The sequence below is a fragment of the Parasteatoda tepidariorum genome, chromosome 4 (genome assembly GCF_043381705.1).
Source record: "Parasteatoda tepidariorum isolate YZ-2023 chromosome 4, CAS_Ptep_4.0, whole genome shotgun sequence".
NCBI classification, from domain to species: domain Eukaryota; kingdom Metazoa; phylum Arthropoda; class Arachnida; order Araneae; family Theridiidae; genus Parasteatoda; species Parasteatoda tepidariorum.
In genome coordinates this window covers 95,470,072-95,488,781 of record NC_092207.1, presented here as the reverse complement: position 1 = coordinate 95,488,781, position 18,710 = coordinate 95,470,072, and the positions used below count along the sequence as shown (strand labels likewise).

Here is an 18,710-nt window from a genome sequence, read left to right as displayed (position 1 = left end):
GGTGATACATCACCAGTGTCAGTAACTGAAACTGATGTTATGCCCTTCAAAACTGTTAATACATTTTTCAGTTATTTTGTATTTTCAATTTAAACTAATATATTTATATTTAAAAACAATTTTTTTTTGAATACATGTCTTTTTTATCATCCTGTAATGCAGAAATTATAACATTTTTTTAAAAAAAATATTGTGAAAAATAAAAGGTTAATTTTTGAACAAATTTAGTATTATTTTAAAGAAAAATTATTTTTTAATATTGCCATATTTATCCTTATGCAAAAATATTATTTATCAGTATTAAAAGCATATTTATAATTAAAGAATTAGGTATTCACTTTTGTTGTTCAATGAATTGTGGAGCTTCAAAAATTATAAATCTTTTCCTATTATATTATTTTCTTTTAATAAGTTATAGTAAATTGTATAAAAAATATCAAATATTTATTTATACGTGTAATTATTATGTGTACAATGGTTACACTTATAGAATTTTTACCTTTTACCAAAGTTCAAGGTTTTGGACACTTTAAGACAGTTTTACCCAGTTTAGGACAGTAAAACCCAGTTTAAGACAGTAAAACCCACGTGTCCTGTCTAAAACCAGTTTAGGACGTCCAAAACCCCAACCCTGATTAGAGTGTGTGAAAAGTATTTTGAATAATCATCTTTCACAACACTCTATTTCCTCGCACAATCAGAACTGTTGTTTATTATATTGTCTTCCTGTACCGAGATTTGTTAGATTTCGATAGCGCTTTTTTTTCTCTCTCGGATAAATATCAATTCGAGACCAGCCTTTTTAAAAACTTTTTTTTTTTCACTTCTGTTGAAAAATTTAAAAATACATATTAGTATTAATATGTATGTTTATTAGGATACAATACATATACATGCTTATTACAAGCAGTATAAAAATACATATTGATGCTTATCAGTATTAATATGTATTTTTTTAGTAAGGTTATTTAACTTTACATTGAAAAGCGATTTAGAGTTTTTTCAATTGTCTGTTTATAAGTATGTTTGTTCGCATTTATGTATGATTCAGTCAAATTAAGAGTTTCATTCATCAAAACTAGTATATCTCCCCCTCCCAAAAATTTATGTGCGTGGCACTCCGGACAGTATTATGGAGTGCAAAACAAACACCTTGCTAAGCAATAATAATGTTAACAACCAACAAAAAGTTAGTTTAAAACATAAACTGAAAGACTTTTAAAAAAGTGAGAAATATTAAATCAGTCATTTTAATAAACACTTTTATATTTATTTGATATGGTTATAAATGAGATCAGAAAAGAGGAAATAGAAGAATCAATGATTAGAACTATACCTCTTAATTTATGTTACTTAATCATTTGAAATTTTGGGACAGATTGAAAATATGTGAATTTAATCCTAGATTACGATAGCTTAACATAATTTAGAGTTACTCTTTAACTAATCATTCGATTCATGGATGATGATTTATAAAATGAGCTCAATTTTATAAGTAATTTATTCAAACAAATTAAGAATGGCTCCAGGGAAATATTAGTCCATTTTTATTTAAAGTTTGAAATTTAACATCTGCAATTTTTGAAGATCTTAACATGCAAAAACACTAACAACTTGAGTTCCCAAAACAGTCAAAAGTCAGTCAACCAGATAAGTGCTCAGTTGTCTAGCGTTAAAAATTTTTTGAAGCAAAAGCTTACTAGAAAACATTTAAAAGAAAGTCAAATATGAAATAATGATACAATATTTCACTAGTTACAGAATCACGAAGAAAAATAAAACTTACTCTATTAGAGCTTTTTTAGTTTTTCCAGACATTTTCATTACAATATTTTTGATAATGATGTCCCCAAATGTAGCAATAAGGTTCTGCAACATATTTCCATTAACAAAAGAAGGTATATTTTCTATAACATATTTTGTTAAGTTGTGGTCTATTGAAGTTGAATCAGCACTACAGTTAACTGGAGGTGAAGAATCAGATATTGAGTTTGTTACACAATTCGAAAAACTATCTGGACATTCAGGTTTATGTTTTGCATTCAACTCAGTTGCATAAGGGAAATGAGAACTGAGTTCATTGTTTTCAAAAGTATCCCCATAACTATTTTTTTGACGTAAACTTTCACAAAAGGCTAAGTACCCTGAATCTGAATCAGCAGCTTCTTTGTTACTGAGGAAAAAATTATCCAAAGGTATTTTCTTTGAAGCTTTCTTTTTAACTCTCTTCTCCTTTTTATTACTTTTACCACTGTTGACAACAGTAGAAAGACACTCATCTTTGGATTTTTGCAACACAAAAGGAAAAAGATGAACCTCTTCAGGAGGATTTTTTATATTACTCAAATCACTTGGATTCTCAGAAAGTTCTGAACTTTGACCTGGAATAGTGCCTTCAACTGTGTCACGAGTTCCTCCAGTTTGATTTGAAAAAATTATGTTTTCAATTCCTACAGAACTATTTTCATTATTTAGCTTAAGATCGTTCCAGAGTTTTTCACTCACTTCAAATAGATCTTCCATTTGATCAGGGCTAGAAAAAGACACTCTGACAGAATCTTGAACTTCTTCATCATTTAAAGGGCAAATATCTGTTTCCACTGGCACATTACATGCTGATTTTGTTGAAATTTCGACATCACAAGATTCCAACACTTTTTTATCACTTAAATAATCAAGAGTACTTATAGGAGTTTCGGATTCACCGGGATCATTAATAATTCCAACCACAGAATTTTCCTCTTCATCATCACTTATATTCAGATGCTCTAGGTAATCAGCAATACTATTATCTGGACTATCAAATTTCTCTTCAGAACATGAATCATTTTTTACTTTGCTAATATCCAGAGCAAATTCACTGTTATCTGTATTCAAGCAACTAAAAGAACAAGAATATGTTTCACCCTCATTAGCTTCTTGCAAATGTGTTTGTTCAGTGTCTAGATAGTTAGGTGGCAATTGCTCTAAAGAATCTAACAACTTTTCACTGCTATGAAAGATACTTTTCTGTATTCCAGCATCATTGTAAATGGAAAGGCTGTCAACTACATTATGTTTTACTAATGTACGGGAAATGGCAGATTGATGCTAGAAAAATATATTTATATAAATCAGTAATGTGCATTGGCGTTAAAAAAAACAACACTAAAAGTAACTGTTTGAAGTTAATGTTTTTTTAATTAAGGACATAACAATGAACATTTTTTAAGATTAACATCGTGAGAACCCACAGTTAATGTCAAGTGGAAAAAGCTTGAGACACTTCACTTTTAAAAAAACAGATAGACATGAACTGCTAACAATTAATAATAATAGATAAACTGTAAACATTTCAGCTAGTTTTTTTCTTTTTTTGTCTTGATTGATTATGATTACTCAAAGCAATAATTTATTATAGATGAATTTTCCATTTTATTGTACCATTTTAAAACATTGAAAAATGATTGCAGTTAAAATGAACTACAATAAAACTATGTCAAAATGAACAGGGTCCTAAAATAAATTCATATTACAATGGGTCATGTGATATAAGATGCGGATGCACATTTAGGCTAAATAAAAAAATTAAAAAAAACTTTTAAAGGTGCATGTAGTTGACAAATCAAAAGAATTACACAAGCACATCTATAAGCATTGTTGTACCCGATTTCTCTCCCGCACTTGTCTGATTTTGTCCAACAGTTGGAAGATTAATCACAACAGAATTTATGTGCAGAATGAGCAGGTAGACCCCGAAAAGAATATTAAACAGAAGTAATATTATTTTAAATAGCAAAATTTTTACTTTATTTGGCTTAATAAAATCAAAAGTCAAATGAATGGTTAGATGCATTTTCAAGGAAATAAAATGTATTCTGAATAATAATACATTTGAGTAAGTAGATAGGTTGAATAATGAAAATGTAATGAACAACAGGGTTGTCTTTAGAAACTAATACAATTCTAATCGACTTTAGGACACAGAAAAGCTAGATAAATCAGGTAAGGTTTTTTTCAACAAGCAGAATTAGAACTTCTATCTGTATGCTGACAGCCTTAGCTGCAAAATTTAGAACTCAAATTCATCATTTTGTCATTATTTTTAATCGAAGCGGAAAATTGGACGAAGAAATTTATAAGGAAAGCCCAAAATACATAAAATGTGCAATAGAAAAATTAATTGAAAATGAGGTTACAAATAACAAATTAGTTAAAATAATGTGGAAGGAGATGGTTTATTAAATTAATTAAATTTAACATGACCTAAATACATATGTCTACACTGATTTTGTCATCATTTGGATTACGGACTGGATTATAATAATAGGTTCTTAAAAACAGATGATCACAACTAAGATAAAATGGTCATACTAATAGAGCCTAATTATTGCATTGAAGTACAATACAATAATGAAGAATTAAATGACATATAAAGAATAATGTAGAATAAATTATGAGTTTTTAAATTTCAATTGGCTTAAAATAATTGTTATTTTAGGAGTAAAGAATCTTGTTAAGAATTGTACTTTTAATAATTCTATTCGCAAATAGTCCCAGTAATAACAAAATATTTTTACACACAAATGAATCTTACCACATTTGAAGAAATTTGAGAAAAAAATTGTCTGTTTAGAAGAAGCTCTGATGGAATCCAAATGTTAGAAAGTTGCACATCTTGCAACTTTATCATTGGAACTAATTCTGCATCTGATGCTGATGCTGGAATCTCATCAATTTCAAGTGAATCGTCTAGCAACATTGCGATCAATGTTTTACAGATTTCTAAGATGAATGAAAAACTCCATTAATGATACATGCTTTAAATTAAACACACAATACAATATGAAATCACAATCTATAATCTAAATTTGATGCAACTAAAAGTATCACAAGAATGAATTGGTACCACAATATTTTATATTTTCACATGAAAAAATATTAGTAGGAAGAAAAGAGATATCAATTGACTGTACGTTAAAGATTATGAATAAATTTTTCTATACAGTCAATAAATAGAATATAAAAAGTAAAGTTTTTTATTTTTATATATTTTTATTCTCTTAATATTTTATTGGGTCACCCATGCTTGATCAAGTTTCCAACACAAAATCTGACATTGCAATTTGAGTTTTAAATTTGCTAACAAAATTGGCAAGAAGCATTGAGCCAGATATATCATAGTATCTTCAGATAAAATAATGTAAATTAAGAAAAGTTCAATACCTTACTAATAATTCATGTCCTCGCAACTTCCTTGCTTCCAATGCAAAATTTATTTACATCTAACAGCTTTGTTTTGATGCCCTTCAACTAGAAATTACATTTTGATGGCGGTTAAAGTACAATTCTTTAAAAAATAAAAAATTTAAGAAACCATTTACACTGTACAAAAAAATTGCAAATGCGGAGACGCGAATGAAAACCTGATTGGTTAAGTACATTTGCTGGTGAAAAATTTGCCAACCAGGTTCTCTGCCGCATCATCGGATTCGTTCATGCGATTTTGTGCTTGCAGTATAAAGGACCCTTCAGCAAAATAATCTACGTAAGCTATAAACCAATCTCTTTCTTAGAACTGAATGCGCCATATAAGTTCATTGTTACCATCACGACCATCCAGGCAATAACAAATAAAATTGTTGTTCTTCCAAATTCAAATTTAAAGTATTCCAAAAAGATTTGGTTTCAGTGATAAATTCTCTTATTAGATATTTTTTTATGCTTAAATATGTTTTTATCATACAAAATAGCCGGATAAGAAATCTTTACCTTTCAGTGTTTATAAACTTAACCAGGAGGATCTCTGTCCCAGAAAAGAAACTATTTCTGCCATACGTATTTGGTATTCAGGTTAATAAATGTATGTTTTTTCATTAAGTAACCTTTTTTATTTATCAATTGAAAATTACCAATGCATAACTCACATTTTTTTCCTCTTTAATAAGTCGAAATATGCTGCTGAATCTTAATTTAATAAATTTCGCGAGAGCGAAAACTACCTAAAATTATTTATATTATAATAAAATTTGTTTATTTTTTAATTATGCACATTATCTGATAAATATGTTAATAAAAAAAATAGTTCTTAAAAAGTCAGGAAAGTTTTTCTTTAATGAATGTCAAGGTCAATACTAGTTTACCATTAAACCTTATAATATATTATGCGCATTTATAAATGTAATAAAATTATTCTTACTTGGTCCTTGATTACTTTTATTTACTTGGTTGATGGATTACTGAATATCTTTTGTTGTAGATGAGGGCCTAACTGATCTAGTGGCACTATCATTTTTTTTTCTTGTAGTCAATGTTGCTTTAATCACTGCTTATAATTATTTTTTTTTTCACTTTTTAATTAAATGATTATTTCTTTTATTTTTAAATAAAATCTTCACCAAAATTGAAATAAATTATTTTTGAAAATTGACTCTTATCTAGAGCATTTTATAAAATTAGGTGTGAATTTTAGAGATTTTTGTATAATTAGATACTTATAGTATAATATGAATGAATAATGAACAATTTTAAGCAAAAAAGTAAAGTCAGCAATTTTTTTAAAATTTCTATATAAATTTTCTAGGTAAATATGCAAGAATATGCATACAGCAATATGAAATTTTAACGAAACTTTTTAAAATTCAATAATTTAAACTACTGAAACCTTCAAAAACCTTACCTAATAGTAAAAATTCAGACTGTGCTTGAATTTTTTATCTTTACAATTCTGCTTGGCATTTAAATATTTAATCCAAAGCATCATAAAATACGGTTTTTAAACTGTATAAAAGGGTATTATAATACCCTTGAATACTTTGACAGAAATGAAGATGCAGGATAGACGATAAGCAATAAAAAATGGATGAAAGGAGAAGATCGATTATATTTGATGATAAGATCTGAATGTTATTTAATTGAATTAATATAAAAATGTGCAAAAAAATTTATTTATTTTCTTCTAGTCATGGTCATTTTTATTGAGAAAAAGTTTTCCCAATTGCTGTACATAAGAAAATAATGTTAAATAAGATATGAAAGCGAATGTTCAAGTAACATTATTTTAAGTGACATTTTGAACTAACTTGTTTACTTAATCTGATAATTCTATTATTTTATTAAGAACAATGGTTTGCATATATTATTATATTTTGTACATAAAATTAAAATGCTGATGTATAAATAGTGTTGTTATTACTATTATTTATTCTTTTTTTTTTGCTTACAGATACATTACAGAATGAGTACATTTTTAGGTTTTCATTAATATGCATTTGAAAAAAATTTTTGGCCTTGTAAAAGTATTATTTTAGCATGAATTTTGTGGGCTAACATGCTTGATTGGGCATGAAAGAATTGTTGATATTTTTGAAGCCCTGGTGTATACATAGTTTTTCAAATATGAATAAAAGAAAAACTTTTTTAACAAATCTAGGTTAAGTTTTAAAGTTAAAATAAAGTTGATTTTCATTTATCTTTGGTGGTAGTTACATAAATGGGCACTGAACAACAGTATAAAAGGAAAACAAAATAGGGTTGTTTGAGAATTGTTCTATAAAATATATGCATATTTTCTCTTAAATTGATTTTACCCCTATATCTATAAACATTAATTTAGCAATGCTTTTGATCTGTGGCGATCTAGTAACTCAGAATCTTGATAACTGTCATATTAATAGATCATAAAAGACGCTATCATTAACTGTTGTTGGTAAAAGATATCAATAACTGTCTGTACTATATAAAAAAAAACTTTTTTTGCATTGAAGGAGAAGTAAGCAGTCAATAATTGGCAAGTTTTTGTTTTTTAGAAATCAAGTAATTAATAATAGAAAGATATTGAACATTCTATTGATTGTCATTACTATTGCTATAAACTAAATTTTTAATATCCTTGTAAGACGCCCTACTGAAATATTTTATAATTAAGATCATATTTAAATATATATTCTTTTAAAATATAATTTTTTTAAATTTTATTTTAGAAAATGAGCTATACTATAAGAGACATTGTTGAGGATACACAGATGGCAAGAGAATATGCACTGTTGGGGAAATATGAGAACTCTTTGGTGTATTTTCAAGGAGCAGTTCAAAGAATCCATAGACTTTTAACTACTATAACAGATTCTATAAGAAAAGAAAGATGGCAACAAGTATGTAGCAATTTTATACATAAGTATTTTTCAAAGAATCAATAAACTTATTGTAATTGTTATTTTTAGATTCAGCAAACAATTGCTGAAGAACATGAAGCAGTTAAAGAGGTCCAAAGTGTGATTTCTGAATTTAACACAGAACTGAGTATTGACCGTGCTATTTCTTCGAGACAGTCTTATAGTTTATCAATTCCTTCTGACATTTCGATTTCTTCTGATATGTGGGGTCCACCTGCACCTAGAGATCCAGATGTTTGGCCTCCTCCTACACCCGTGGAACATAAGTAAGCAACTTTATTTTTGATATTAGACAGGGAAATCAGGAAGAATGGAGAAAATTCAAGGAAACGTCAAAAAATTCTGTTAAAATCTCTAAAAAGTCACAGAAAAATAAAATGAATTCATATTTGAGATATTTTCTGAACTAAATTTTTTTAGAATAAAGTTGATTTTTGAATGATGAAAATCAAAATTGAATGATGAAAATGAAAATCAAAATCAAATCATTTGCATGATGAAAATCAAAACTTCATGTCTGTATTAAGATATTTTGCTTTAGACTTTTTGGAAAATCAACGACAAACGTTTCCTACTGATTTAAAGTTTCTTAACAGTTATCTTGGATATATCATAAATAGCGAGAATTAACAAAATGTATGTATCATCTATTATATCTCATTACTGCTCATTTCCTTATGCTTTTCATTTAATATGTTTAATTTATTATAAAATTTTTTTAAGAAATTTTTTTAGCTTCGATATCAGGCAAAAGCTTTTTGCAATAGATTTTATGTTCAGGAATAAGACAAAACTAAAAAATTAATAATAAAAATAATGTCTTCAGTTACAAAAATCAGGGAATTTTGCTAAAATTGATCTGGAAAAATTACTGAAGAGCTGGGAAATTTTTTATATAAGTATTTTTAGTCTAGCTAGAAATAGTATCATTATATTAGATGTAAGAAAACTTTAATAAAATTAAATTTTATGAGCGAACAAAAACAGATTTTAAAAAAGTATGATGATACAAGTTGTTATTAAATCATTTAAACAGCAATATACGAGTTTAGATAAGAAACATAAATATATCTCAAGCTTAACAGAACAGAAATCAAGTTGAAAAATTACAAGGTTGTATGTTTGTTTGTAAGTCAATGTGCTGATTTTGCTATGCAGGTATACAAAGAAATTAACCATAATTTCTAGAGTGTTGCAAATTTCATTATCAAATCGTTTTCAGGCTGTCTTTACTCTGTCTTGAAACATTTCTACATAGTATACTTTTGATATTTATATGTTTGTTAATTTTTGAATGTGGTCTGAAAAGTTTATGTTTCAAATTTCATATGAGTTATTTAGTGTAACCATTCTTGATATTTTTAAACTTTATATCTGCTGTGCTAAATTTTAGGCATGGTCCACCTATTCGCCCAGTTCGAGCTACACGAAGAAATGACCCTCCTTCTAAAAGCAGTGGAACAAGAAGTGGTCCTAGCAGTAATAGATCAAATCATGAAAGGGTTACTAAAAAAGGTTCTGATTCCAAGTCCAGAAAAGATGATAAAAACAAGAAGGATAGCAAAAAAGATGAAAATAAAGAAGATAAGGTTTGTTTTATTTCTTCCAATAGCAATTAAAAGTTTATTTGGAAACACAATTTAAAAAAACACAGCTTTTTTACATGTACATACAACTAATAACTCAATGCCTAACAATCTGTCTTAATTAGTAATTAAAATAAAACAAACTTGAGTGGAAAATTGTCTGAATGAAGCATATTCACTTTTATCGAAGCTACTAGAATTTTTAATACTCTTATCGAAATGCAATTCTGTTCATTTGTAAAGCGAAAAAGCCTAATTGATGCAACAATAAAAAGTGAGTTGAACTTGATAACTCTTTTTTTTTTTTAAATGTGTTCCACTAGTAATTTTTTATTAATAAAGCCAGTTTTTTTTTACCCATTGGCAAAATGGGTCTTGTTTTGGATTTCATGGCGTCCTCACTTTTCAACTACAATAATCAAGAGTAATAATAAACAGTGCACATGCGTTGCAAGGGCGACAGTTGCTGTTTGATAATATTTTTAGAATTCCTTTTTTCACTTTTAATTTGTTACACATTAAGTTGGTCAGTTTATTTTTGAGATATGAGACCAGAGAGATCCCACAAATACTTTTTGAGTTGTGAATAAAAGAAAATTTCATCCTTTGAACGATATTTTTATTGTTTTAACTAAAAACTAAACTAAACTCAGTGGCGCGACAGCCCTATTGTTTTAACTAAGAATTAGAAATTCCAACCTACAGTTCAAAGTGGATCCTTTTCAATACTAATTCAGATGAATATCACAAATAAAGAGGGTCCAAACTGATTGACACAGTCCCAAAAGTTAGAGTTGAAGCAAGAAAAAAACGATGCGAAGGTCTAAACTTACCGAGACTGAAAAAGCCGAAGAGTGTAGGCGGGAATACCTTAAGTGTTACACACAAACGGGGGAAACAAAAGAATTCCATTCGTAAACGCAAGCATGAAGCTCGTCCCTCACAAAAGTACCAAAGTGGATGAGAGAATTGAACCCTACCGTAGAGCGAATTGTGACTCTCTGAACCCCTTTCATGCAAATACGAGAACTGGGTGTTGATCACCAGTTAGGGATAAAAGGATCCGTTATCAACATACCCAATAACTTGCGCAAGACTGTAGACTGTCTTCCTCGCAATATAAATGATTCATTCACTATTCATGCAAAATTGAAAAAAAGCCTAGCTTTCAAATCATGTTTCATGTATAAACTTGTAAATATGAAGCGGNATATCACAAATAAAGAGGGTCCAAACTGATGGACGCAGTCCCAAAAGTTAGAGTGGAAGCAAGAAAAAAACGATGCCAAGGTCTAAACTTACTGAGGCTGAAAAAGTCAAAGAGCGTAGACAGGAATACCTTAAGCGTTAGACACAAACGGAAAAACGAAAGGATTCCATTCGCAAACACAAGCATGAAACCCATCCTTCACAGAAGTACCAAGGTGGTTGAGAGAATTGAACCCTACCGAAGAGAGAATGGTGGCTCTCTGAACCCCTTTCATGCAAATTTGAAAACTGGGTGTTGATCACCAGTTAGGGATAAAAGGATCCATTGTCAATGTACCCAATAACTTGCACTAGACAGTAGACTGTGTTCCACACAATATAAATGATTCATTCATGTAAAATTGAAAAAAAAGCCTAGCTTTCGAAATCATATTTCATGTATGAACTTGGGAATCCTAAACGGGTGTATGATGCAGATTGCAATCTCCATCAAACACCATTATACCAATCCAAAAGTGTTAATATTGTTTTCGATTGGCTGTTCAATGTCTATTCAAACATACAAAGAATTTACACAAAATGTGTCTGAGCTGCATTTAAATATGTCTGCGAAATTGTGTACCAAGCAGTTCAGGATTAACAGTTAACAAGATGAGAACACAATAAAAGTTTCTTTTCCAAAAGAAATTTGACAAGAACCGTTTTGCAAAGGGGTAACCTGTGATCGCCTTGCATCGATCCCAATTTTCTTCATTTTGTAGTGAATCGTGTTTTTATGTTTTTGTTTTTTTTTTAAATTTCTATAAAGTTTCGGTGCATAGAGAAAGATAACTAAGGTGTTGACCAAACTGCCATTTTGTATGATGATTTGTATTGGGCCCATTCTTAATTATTTTATGTCATTATCATTTATTAATTATCTACTTAACTTGTAATGAGTTAATGAATTTGTTTAAGCGAAGATATTTTTGGCAAAACTATTTTCCTTGCATTTGCAATAATCAACTTAACTTGAATGTGTATATTAATGTTTATGCCCCAATATCCTAATTGCTACAGATTTATATTTCACATTTAAAATAGAATGACATTAGTATAATTGTTACAAGGCATTAATAACTGATGTCTTATTTTGATATAGGAAGATGAGAAAAAATTTGATGGCTCTGGTTATGATAGGGAACTTGTAGAGATGCTGGAGCGAGATATTTTGCAGAAAAATCCAAGTGTTCGCTGGGATGATATTGCTGATCTTGAGGATGCCAAGAAACTGTTAGAAGAAGCAGTTGTTCTTCCCATGTGGATGCCTGATTTCTTTAAAGGCATTCGTAGACCTTGGAAGGTATGACAACCAATCTTTTTTCTGTAAGTGATTATTCGAAATATTTCATGGCAACTATTTCATATTTAAGAAGAAAAGTAATTTTCTGGTTATATTTTAAATATTCGGAATTCATTCTGTTGTGTTTTGTTTTATTATTTTTTTGAGAAATGAATAAATTTGACATAGTAAATATCACTTTTGATCAAAAAAATTGTTTTGTTTTTACTAATTTAACATATATTTATAACAATTTAACACATATATATTTTTCTATTCTTTGCATTCATTAAGCGATTTATGCAGTTATTCATTCTGAAACAGAAAATTATCAAGTTCCCCCCAAAAATTTAAATAAATCGATAAGGAACATTTAATGAACATTACTAAATCTTTAATTCTATCAGCTAGTGATGCATTTTTGCTTTCAAAACTAATCTGTACGGTAATTGCTAGTGTATTTTTCTATGTTTGGTTACATTTTTGTTTACTTATTTGCACAAAATATGCATTCCCTTTTGTAATGTTGAATAATTGCAGTTTGTTTTGTGAAATTTGTTTGTTGAGGAAATTTAGAATTGTAAATCTTCGTTTATCTATGAAAAATAAATTTAAGCTGCATTTTATCTTCATTAGTATGGGATTATGCAAATTATTTATTATTATTATTATTGTTACTTTGGCTTACTTGAAATAGATTTGCAGTATTTATTTTTTAAATTATAACATATTCTATTTTGCTTTCTTCCTTCTTTCCAAAACAATTCAAATTTGGTGTGGATACATAGAAACCATTGTTTTCTGCATGTAAATGGTCACAGCTTAATAAATATTAATATAATTGAGAAAATACTAAATTGAATTTTAGACATTCATGTTGAACAGTTATTTTTTTCATATCATCATTGAACAATTATTTTTCATATCATGTTCTTCGTCTATGAATTTGTCCGGCAGTGGACTGATCGTATAGTACAACACCGAAGTCAAGCATCACTGGCTGCAGTTTGTAAGCGTGTGGGTGATGACTTTGATCGGCCTGCGTAGGGACCGAGGGTGCTCGGTATCAGTCCTCGTTAAACTATTTTACCGTAAAGTACTCGACTTTGTGAGCAAGTCGTTGGGCTACAAAAGTAGGGGAGCCACCCCCTTTGCAGAGAATCTGGATCAAAATTGCGATGGCATGTCTTCAGATTATCCTTAGGGATGTTTCCCAGAAAGTCGCCAAAAGTCCATTGTGTAGCTCTAGTGTGACGAAAATAAAATACCTACCTATCATCTATGCAGTTAAATGTGTGAGAGAAGATTAATGAGCATTTCCAGAAAATAAAATGAAAATGTAGACTTTTAAAACTGTCTATTTACCACTTGTTTTATTTACCTTCTCCATGTATGTATACCTAATATTCTTTTCTATATTTTTGAATGAATCATAGGGTGTGCTGATGGTGGGACCACCTGGAACTGGAAAAACTATGTTGGCAAAGGCTGTAGCTACTGAGTGTAAAACAACATTTTTTAATGTGTCTTCTTCCACTTTAACTTCCAAATATCGAGGAGAATCAGAGAAGTTGGTTCGCTTGCTGTTTGAAATGGTAAGTAAAAATTTCATACATTTTTAAAATTTTAATTCTTTCAAATACAATTTCACAAAATCTAATTTTCTTTTTCCAATTTTTTTTAAAAATTTATCTAATATGCTTTTTTTAGGCAAGATTTTATGCTCCAAGTACAATATTTATTGATGAAATTGATTCTCTATGCTCTCGAAGAGGCACTGACTCTGAACATGAAGCCAGTAGAAGAGTGAAATCTGAATTGCTTATCCAGATGGAAGGTCTGAATTTTTTGTTTCTAGAAAAAGATGGGTTTTACCTCATGGAAATTATATTTATCACCCATTTTTAGTATTAAATATTTCTCAAATTTTTTGTAAGTTTATTAATGGGCAAGCAATTAAATCTCAATTTCACTACAAGCAATTTTTTGCAATTGCATGCATATCAAATGTACTTTTTATAGGTGTACAAAAATGAACAGATCATCTGGATAACTTTTAAACTAGTAATCATATTTACATGTAATAGAGTGCACTCTTACTGTTCTGGAGATTTGCCTCAAACCTTTTTAAATTATGCAAATGATATTTTAAGTTAAATCAGGTCCCCCCAATTTTTTTTTTCTGAAAAAGAAAACTTTCTATTANATTTTTTTTCTGTAATGAAAACACTGCAGTCCCCAATTTTTTTTTTCTGAAAAAAAAAACTTTCTATTATGTCAATGATTTCACAGAACAATGCGTTTTAGCTCTGTATCTAATCATCTAATTTATTCTAACTATTCACAATTGAGTCAATTTAGTTAAAGCCATCAATAAGTTGAAATTTGTAATATTCAATTTGTAAGATATTAAGGTTTACTGTTGTCTTGCCTGTGTTTTGCTTTTTTTTAACTATTAAGTGTATTTTTGCCACTGATCTTTCAGTAGCGGTATAGCAACTATTTATACTTTTTTAGTTCGGACAATATTCAGTGCAGACTTGCATTTAAATTAACTTTGTAACGATGGTTTCTATGGTATTAATACCAGAATATCGGAAAAACTATCCCAAGGTCAAATTTAAGGAAAAACAGGCATGGGCCTTGCTGCTGGCTATTTTTTATTTCAAAGTATTCAGTTAAATTTTATGTTTCTTTTACATAGAAAAAAATTGGCTTAAAGTTATTTTTACTAGCCTAATTATATATTTTGGAATTTACTGTTCATCTAAAGCCCTTAAAATCCTTTTTGAAATTTAAACTTTTCTTCTAATCGCTTAAACCATTTTATCCAGATTTTATTTTTTTTTCCTAGGCAAAACCTGAACTTTGATCTGTAATAACTAATATTTTTATTTTATGTTACTTTGGGTTAATTATTTTTTAAGAAAAGTTTCGATAATATTTTTTAACTTATGCATATTTTAATAACCATTTATTTTATTAATTTTAATCTTATTAATTTAAATCTTATTAATTTTTCTTTGATTAATCTTTTTATTAATTCTTATTTTATTAGTTTTTATTATTATTAATTATATTTTATGCAGGCATAACAAGCACTGAAGATCCCAGTAAAGTTGTGATGGTATTAGCAGCAACTAATTTTCCATGGGATATTGATGAAGCTTTACGTAGAAGATTGGAAAAAAGAATATATATTCCTCTTCCAAATGGTAAATTTATAAAATGAATAAATGATATTAATTTTAAATGTCAAACATAAATTCATTTTTTATTTAGGAAAATAAAATATTTTTAATTTAAAAGCTGCTGGTCGAGAAGCTCTTTTAAAGATCAATTTGAGAGAAGTTGAAGTTGCTCCGGACTTGGATTTAGAGAATGTTGCAAACAGCTTGGATGGTTATTCAGGAGCTGATATTACTAATGTTTGCAGGTAGAACAATTTATTTTAATCTGCCTAAGCAATTCCCCATAATGTTATATTGATAAAATTCTATATAAGCATCAGTAGATTATAATAATAATATTCATTAAAATTTTTTTTTCCTACTCTAGAATTTTTAAAAAACTTCTACTTGCCAAGTAACGTATTAGAGATAGCTGCAATATGGGAAATATGGTCCCAATAGTATAGTCAGGAGTTGAAAGTTTGGACCCCTTAATGTTAATTTTACTTTTTGTGTAATTCTGCTTTATGGCAAGAACTTTTTAAGCGAATTGAGAAATGTTACAATTATTTATTATTTTGTATTATTTTATTTAATGATGTTTTTATGTTTTTTTTTGTTTTTTTTTAATTTTTATTTTCAATCTATCAATTTTTAAACTTTCTTTATCATTTATATGCAGATATTCATTTTCTAAAATTGATATCAATTAATGGTGTTATTAATTATTTAATTAATTAAATCTTACTTATAATAAGTACTGGCTCATAGCTTATAAAATTGTTCATTTACATATAATGGCAAGTCTTTATATCTGTTAGTAGAATTACGCAGTTTATATAGTAAACAACATTGCATTTATAAAAAAATTTCTGAATTTTATTTCATGATATATTTTACTTTCTTAACTGCAATAAAATTATTTATGATGTTCCATAATCACCAACCTTTATGTATATTCTTAGAATAATAATGTATAAAAATAACGTATAAGCTAAAGATTAAAAATAAGCAAGAAAAAAAATATGAAAATTTGACGAGTTGAGGAAGGTGTAATGAAAAGTATCAAAACCAGTTTGGTTCCTTGGGAAAACTTGGAGGTGTCTCTAATAATCCCCTCTCGATATTTTTCATCTCCTGCCTACAATCAAACTGGTTTTTATATTTTAAATCCTACATTGTGCAATAATTATTAGATTTAGATAGCCTCTTTGGTTTTTTCGTAATTTGCAATCCTTAATGTGTATATTTCTTTACTTTATTTTTGCAAGGTTTTTAAAACTACATATTAAGGGTAGTAATTTTAAAGCACCTGTAAATTCATTTGTGAATATTTTATCTTCATACAAATAATAGTTTCATAGAACTAATCAAACAAATGAACTGATAAACATACTAATTACTTTTGTGGAAAATGTACACTGGTGATTTCTATCTTGAAACTTACTTGAAAACAATATTAAAAGTAAATTTTTTTCTGTCAAAAACAGGTGCCTTTATAAAACAGTATAGATACAATAAATTTTTTTATGAAACTTGAAAATTATCAAGAATAAAGCTTATTATAAGGTACTTATTTTGTTGACCACAAATAAATGAACAGCTAAGTTGACTGCAACCCAGCTATCTAGACCCATAAATTGTATCTGAATGGAGAGATATATTGGTCACTACACTACAACGATTAATTAAATTCTGGCCTCTAATTTTATTATAGTAATTTAATTGTCTATTTAGTGTCATAATGTGCATTTTCATTTTTCTCAATATATTTTGTTAATTTTGGCCATGCATCTATGATTAATTATAGTTATTAAAATTATAGTTAACTCTCAATTTATATTATACTGTGTACTTTTATTTTTTTCAATGTATTTTTTTAATTTTAGGGATGCCTCTATGATGGCAATGCGTAGAAAAATTGCTGGATTAACACCGGATGAAATTAGAAACCTTCCAAAAGAAGAATTAGAACTACCTGTAAGCCCAGAAGACTTTAAAGAAGCCATTAAAAAGATAAATAAGTCAGTGAGCAAAGAAGATCTTGAAAAGTATGAGAAGTGGATGGCTGAATTCGGCTCCACATAGATGAATTATTTATTGCAAATTTTAACTATTTTACTCTCATTCCTTTTGTTAGGGTTGGCTAACAACAGCACTAAACTAAGGTAGAATATCTGTGATTTCGATGGAACTTTATTTTTTGAAAGAGTTAGCTATTTTTGCACTTTTAATACATTAAAAATGTTTTCTTTTTACCTACTTATTTTTGTTTCGCAATTTCTTGATGTGTCTAATAAAGAACTATTTAACTATTTGTCTCTTGACTATAAAAACTTATTCGTCTGACCAACTTTCTGATTTTGTTGGAGTAACCTTACTTGGAAAAAATCACATAATATCTTAATTAAACAAAAACAAAAAAAAAACGTTTTTAGCTGTTCTCACGTTAACAAGACCAAGCTCAAGATGGTGGAAGACAAGGACAGTTTTTCCAAGTCTCTGGGTAACAAAGGACACATAATTCTTTGAGCAGGGAAGACTTCACGATCACCAAGAATATTTCGTGCAATCTCTTCCTCAAGATGACAACCAAGACAAAGAGGATCGGATGCAATATGTAGAGGTGTCTCCTGGGGGTACAACTTTTATCTTTATTTCATTTTATTCGTTCTTTCACCATATTTTGTTTCAATTTTTGTAAGTTCATTTGAAGCGCAAGTTTATATTATTCAGCATAGAGTTTTGTAATTTTTAGCATCTGTTGAAAATGTTATTTGCTCACATTTAAATTCCTTTACATTCAAGTAACATACATCTTGTTCAGTTTTTAGTTTAGTTTGTCCTCCCTTTGAAGTGTTATTTTAATTTAAATGATCTAGTCAGCATAATGAATTAGTGCATATCAAAAAGATTAAAGTGTTTTGAAGAGTTAATCTGATTTTGATCTTTTTAGAACAATTAATGTAGAAATTTTGGTTTAAATTATTACTGAATAAATAATTAGTCGCATTTTTTTTATTAATCATGTGTACAATCTATATTTAAATGGGAGATTTGTATTTTTTTAAACAGGGACCCGCTTTTAGTCCGGGTCTTGGACTTTATAGTTTCAAAAGTCTAGTGGAATCACTGTATCAACCTAATGAAAGTTAATATTTTTGTAAGTTAATGAAAATAGATGTTTCAAGAATCAAAGTATAAACTACAATCTTGAAAAAACTTTTATCAAAAATTAACAAAATATGAAAACAAAACTTTTTGTAGGGAA

General features: G+C 28.4%; 2 protein-coding genes across 3 annotated transcripts in view; one reads left to right on the top strand and one right to left on the bottom strand.

The window, feature by feature from the left end:
* LOC107439916 (uncharacterized) overlaps positions 1–5,325 on the bottom strand; it is a 10,721-nt gene extending 5,396 nt beyond the window's left edge. The window contains exons 1-3 of one of the 2 annotated variants that reach the window (XM_016052662.3): positions 5,206–5,325; positions 4,577–4,764; positions 1,787–3,090 (exon numbers count right to left, since the gene is read on the bottom strand). In XM_016052662.3, the coding sequence (XP_015908148.2) occupies positions 1,787–3,090; positions 4,577–4,741 (1,469 nt within the window). In that variant the 5' untranslated portion in view covers positions 4,742–4,764; positions 5,206–5,325. The remainder of the gene's footprint in view (positions 1–1,786; positions 3,091–4,576; positions 4,765–5,205) is intronic. The other variant, XM_016052663.3, reaches the window with a different exon arrangement.
* A 202-nt stretch (positions 5,326–5,527) lies between these two features.
* LOC107439917 (Katanin 60) lies at positions 5,528–17,756 on the top strand. Its single transcript, XM_016052664.4, has 10 exons — positions 5,528–5,842; positions 7,962–8,132; positions 8,202–8,419; positions 9,547–9,742; positions 12,090–12,290; positions 13,706–13,864; positions 13,980–14,106; positions 15,359–15,484; positions 15,579–15,705; positions 17,329–17,756. The coding sequence occupies exons 2-10, from the start codon at positions 7,965–7,967 to the stop codon at positions 17,525–17,527; spliced, it is 1,521 nt and encodes a 506-aa protein (XP_015908150.1). The 5' UTR covers positions 5,528–5,842; positions 7,962–7,964; the 3' UTR covers positions 17,528–17,756.
* The last annotated feature ends 954 nt before the right edge of the window (positions 17,757–18,710 follow it).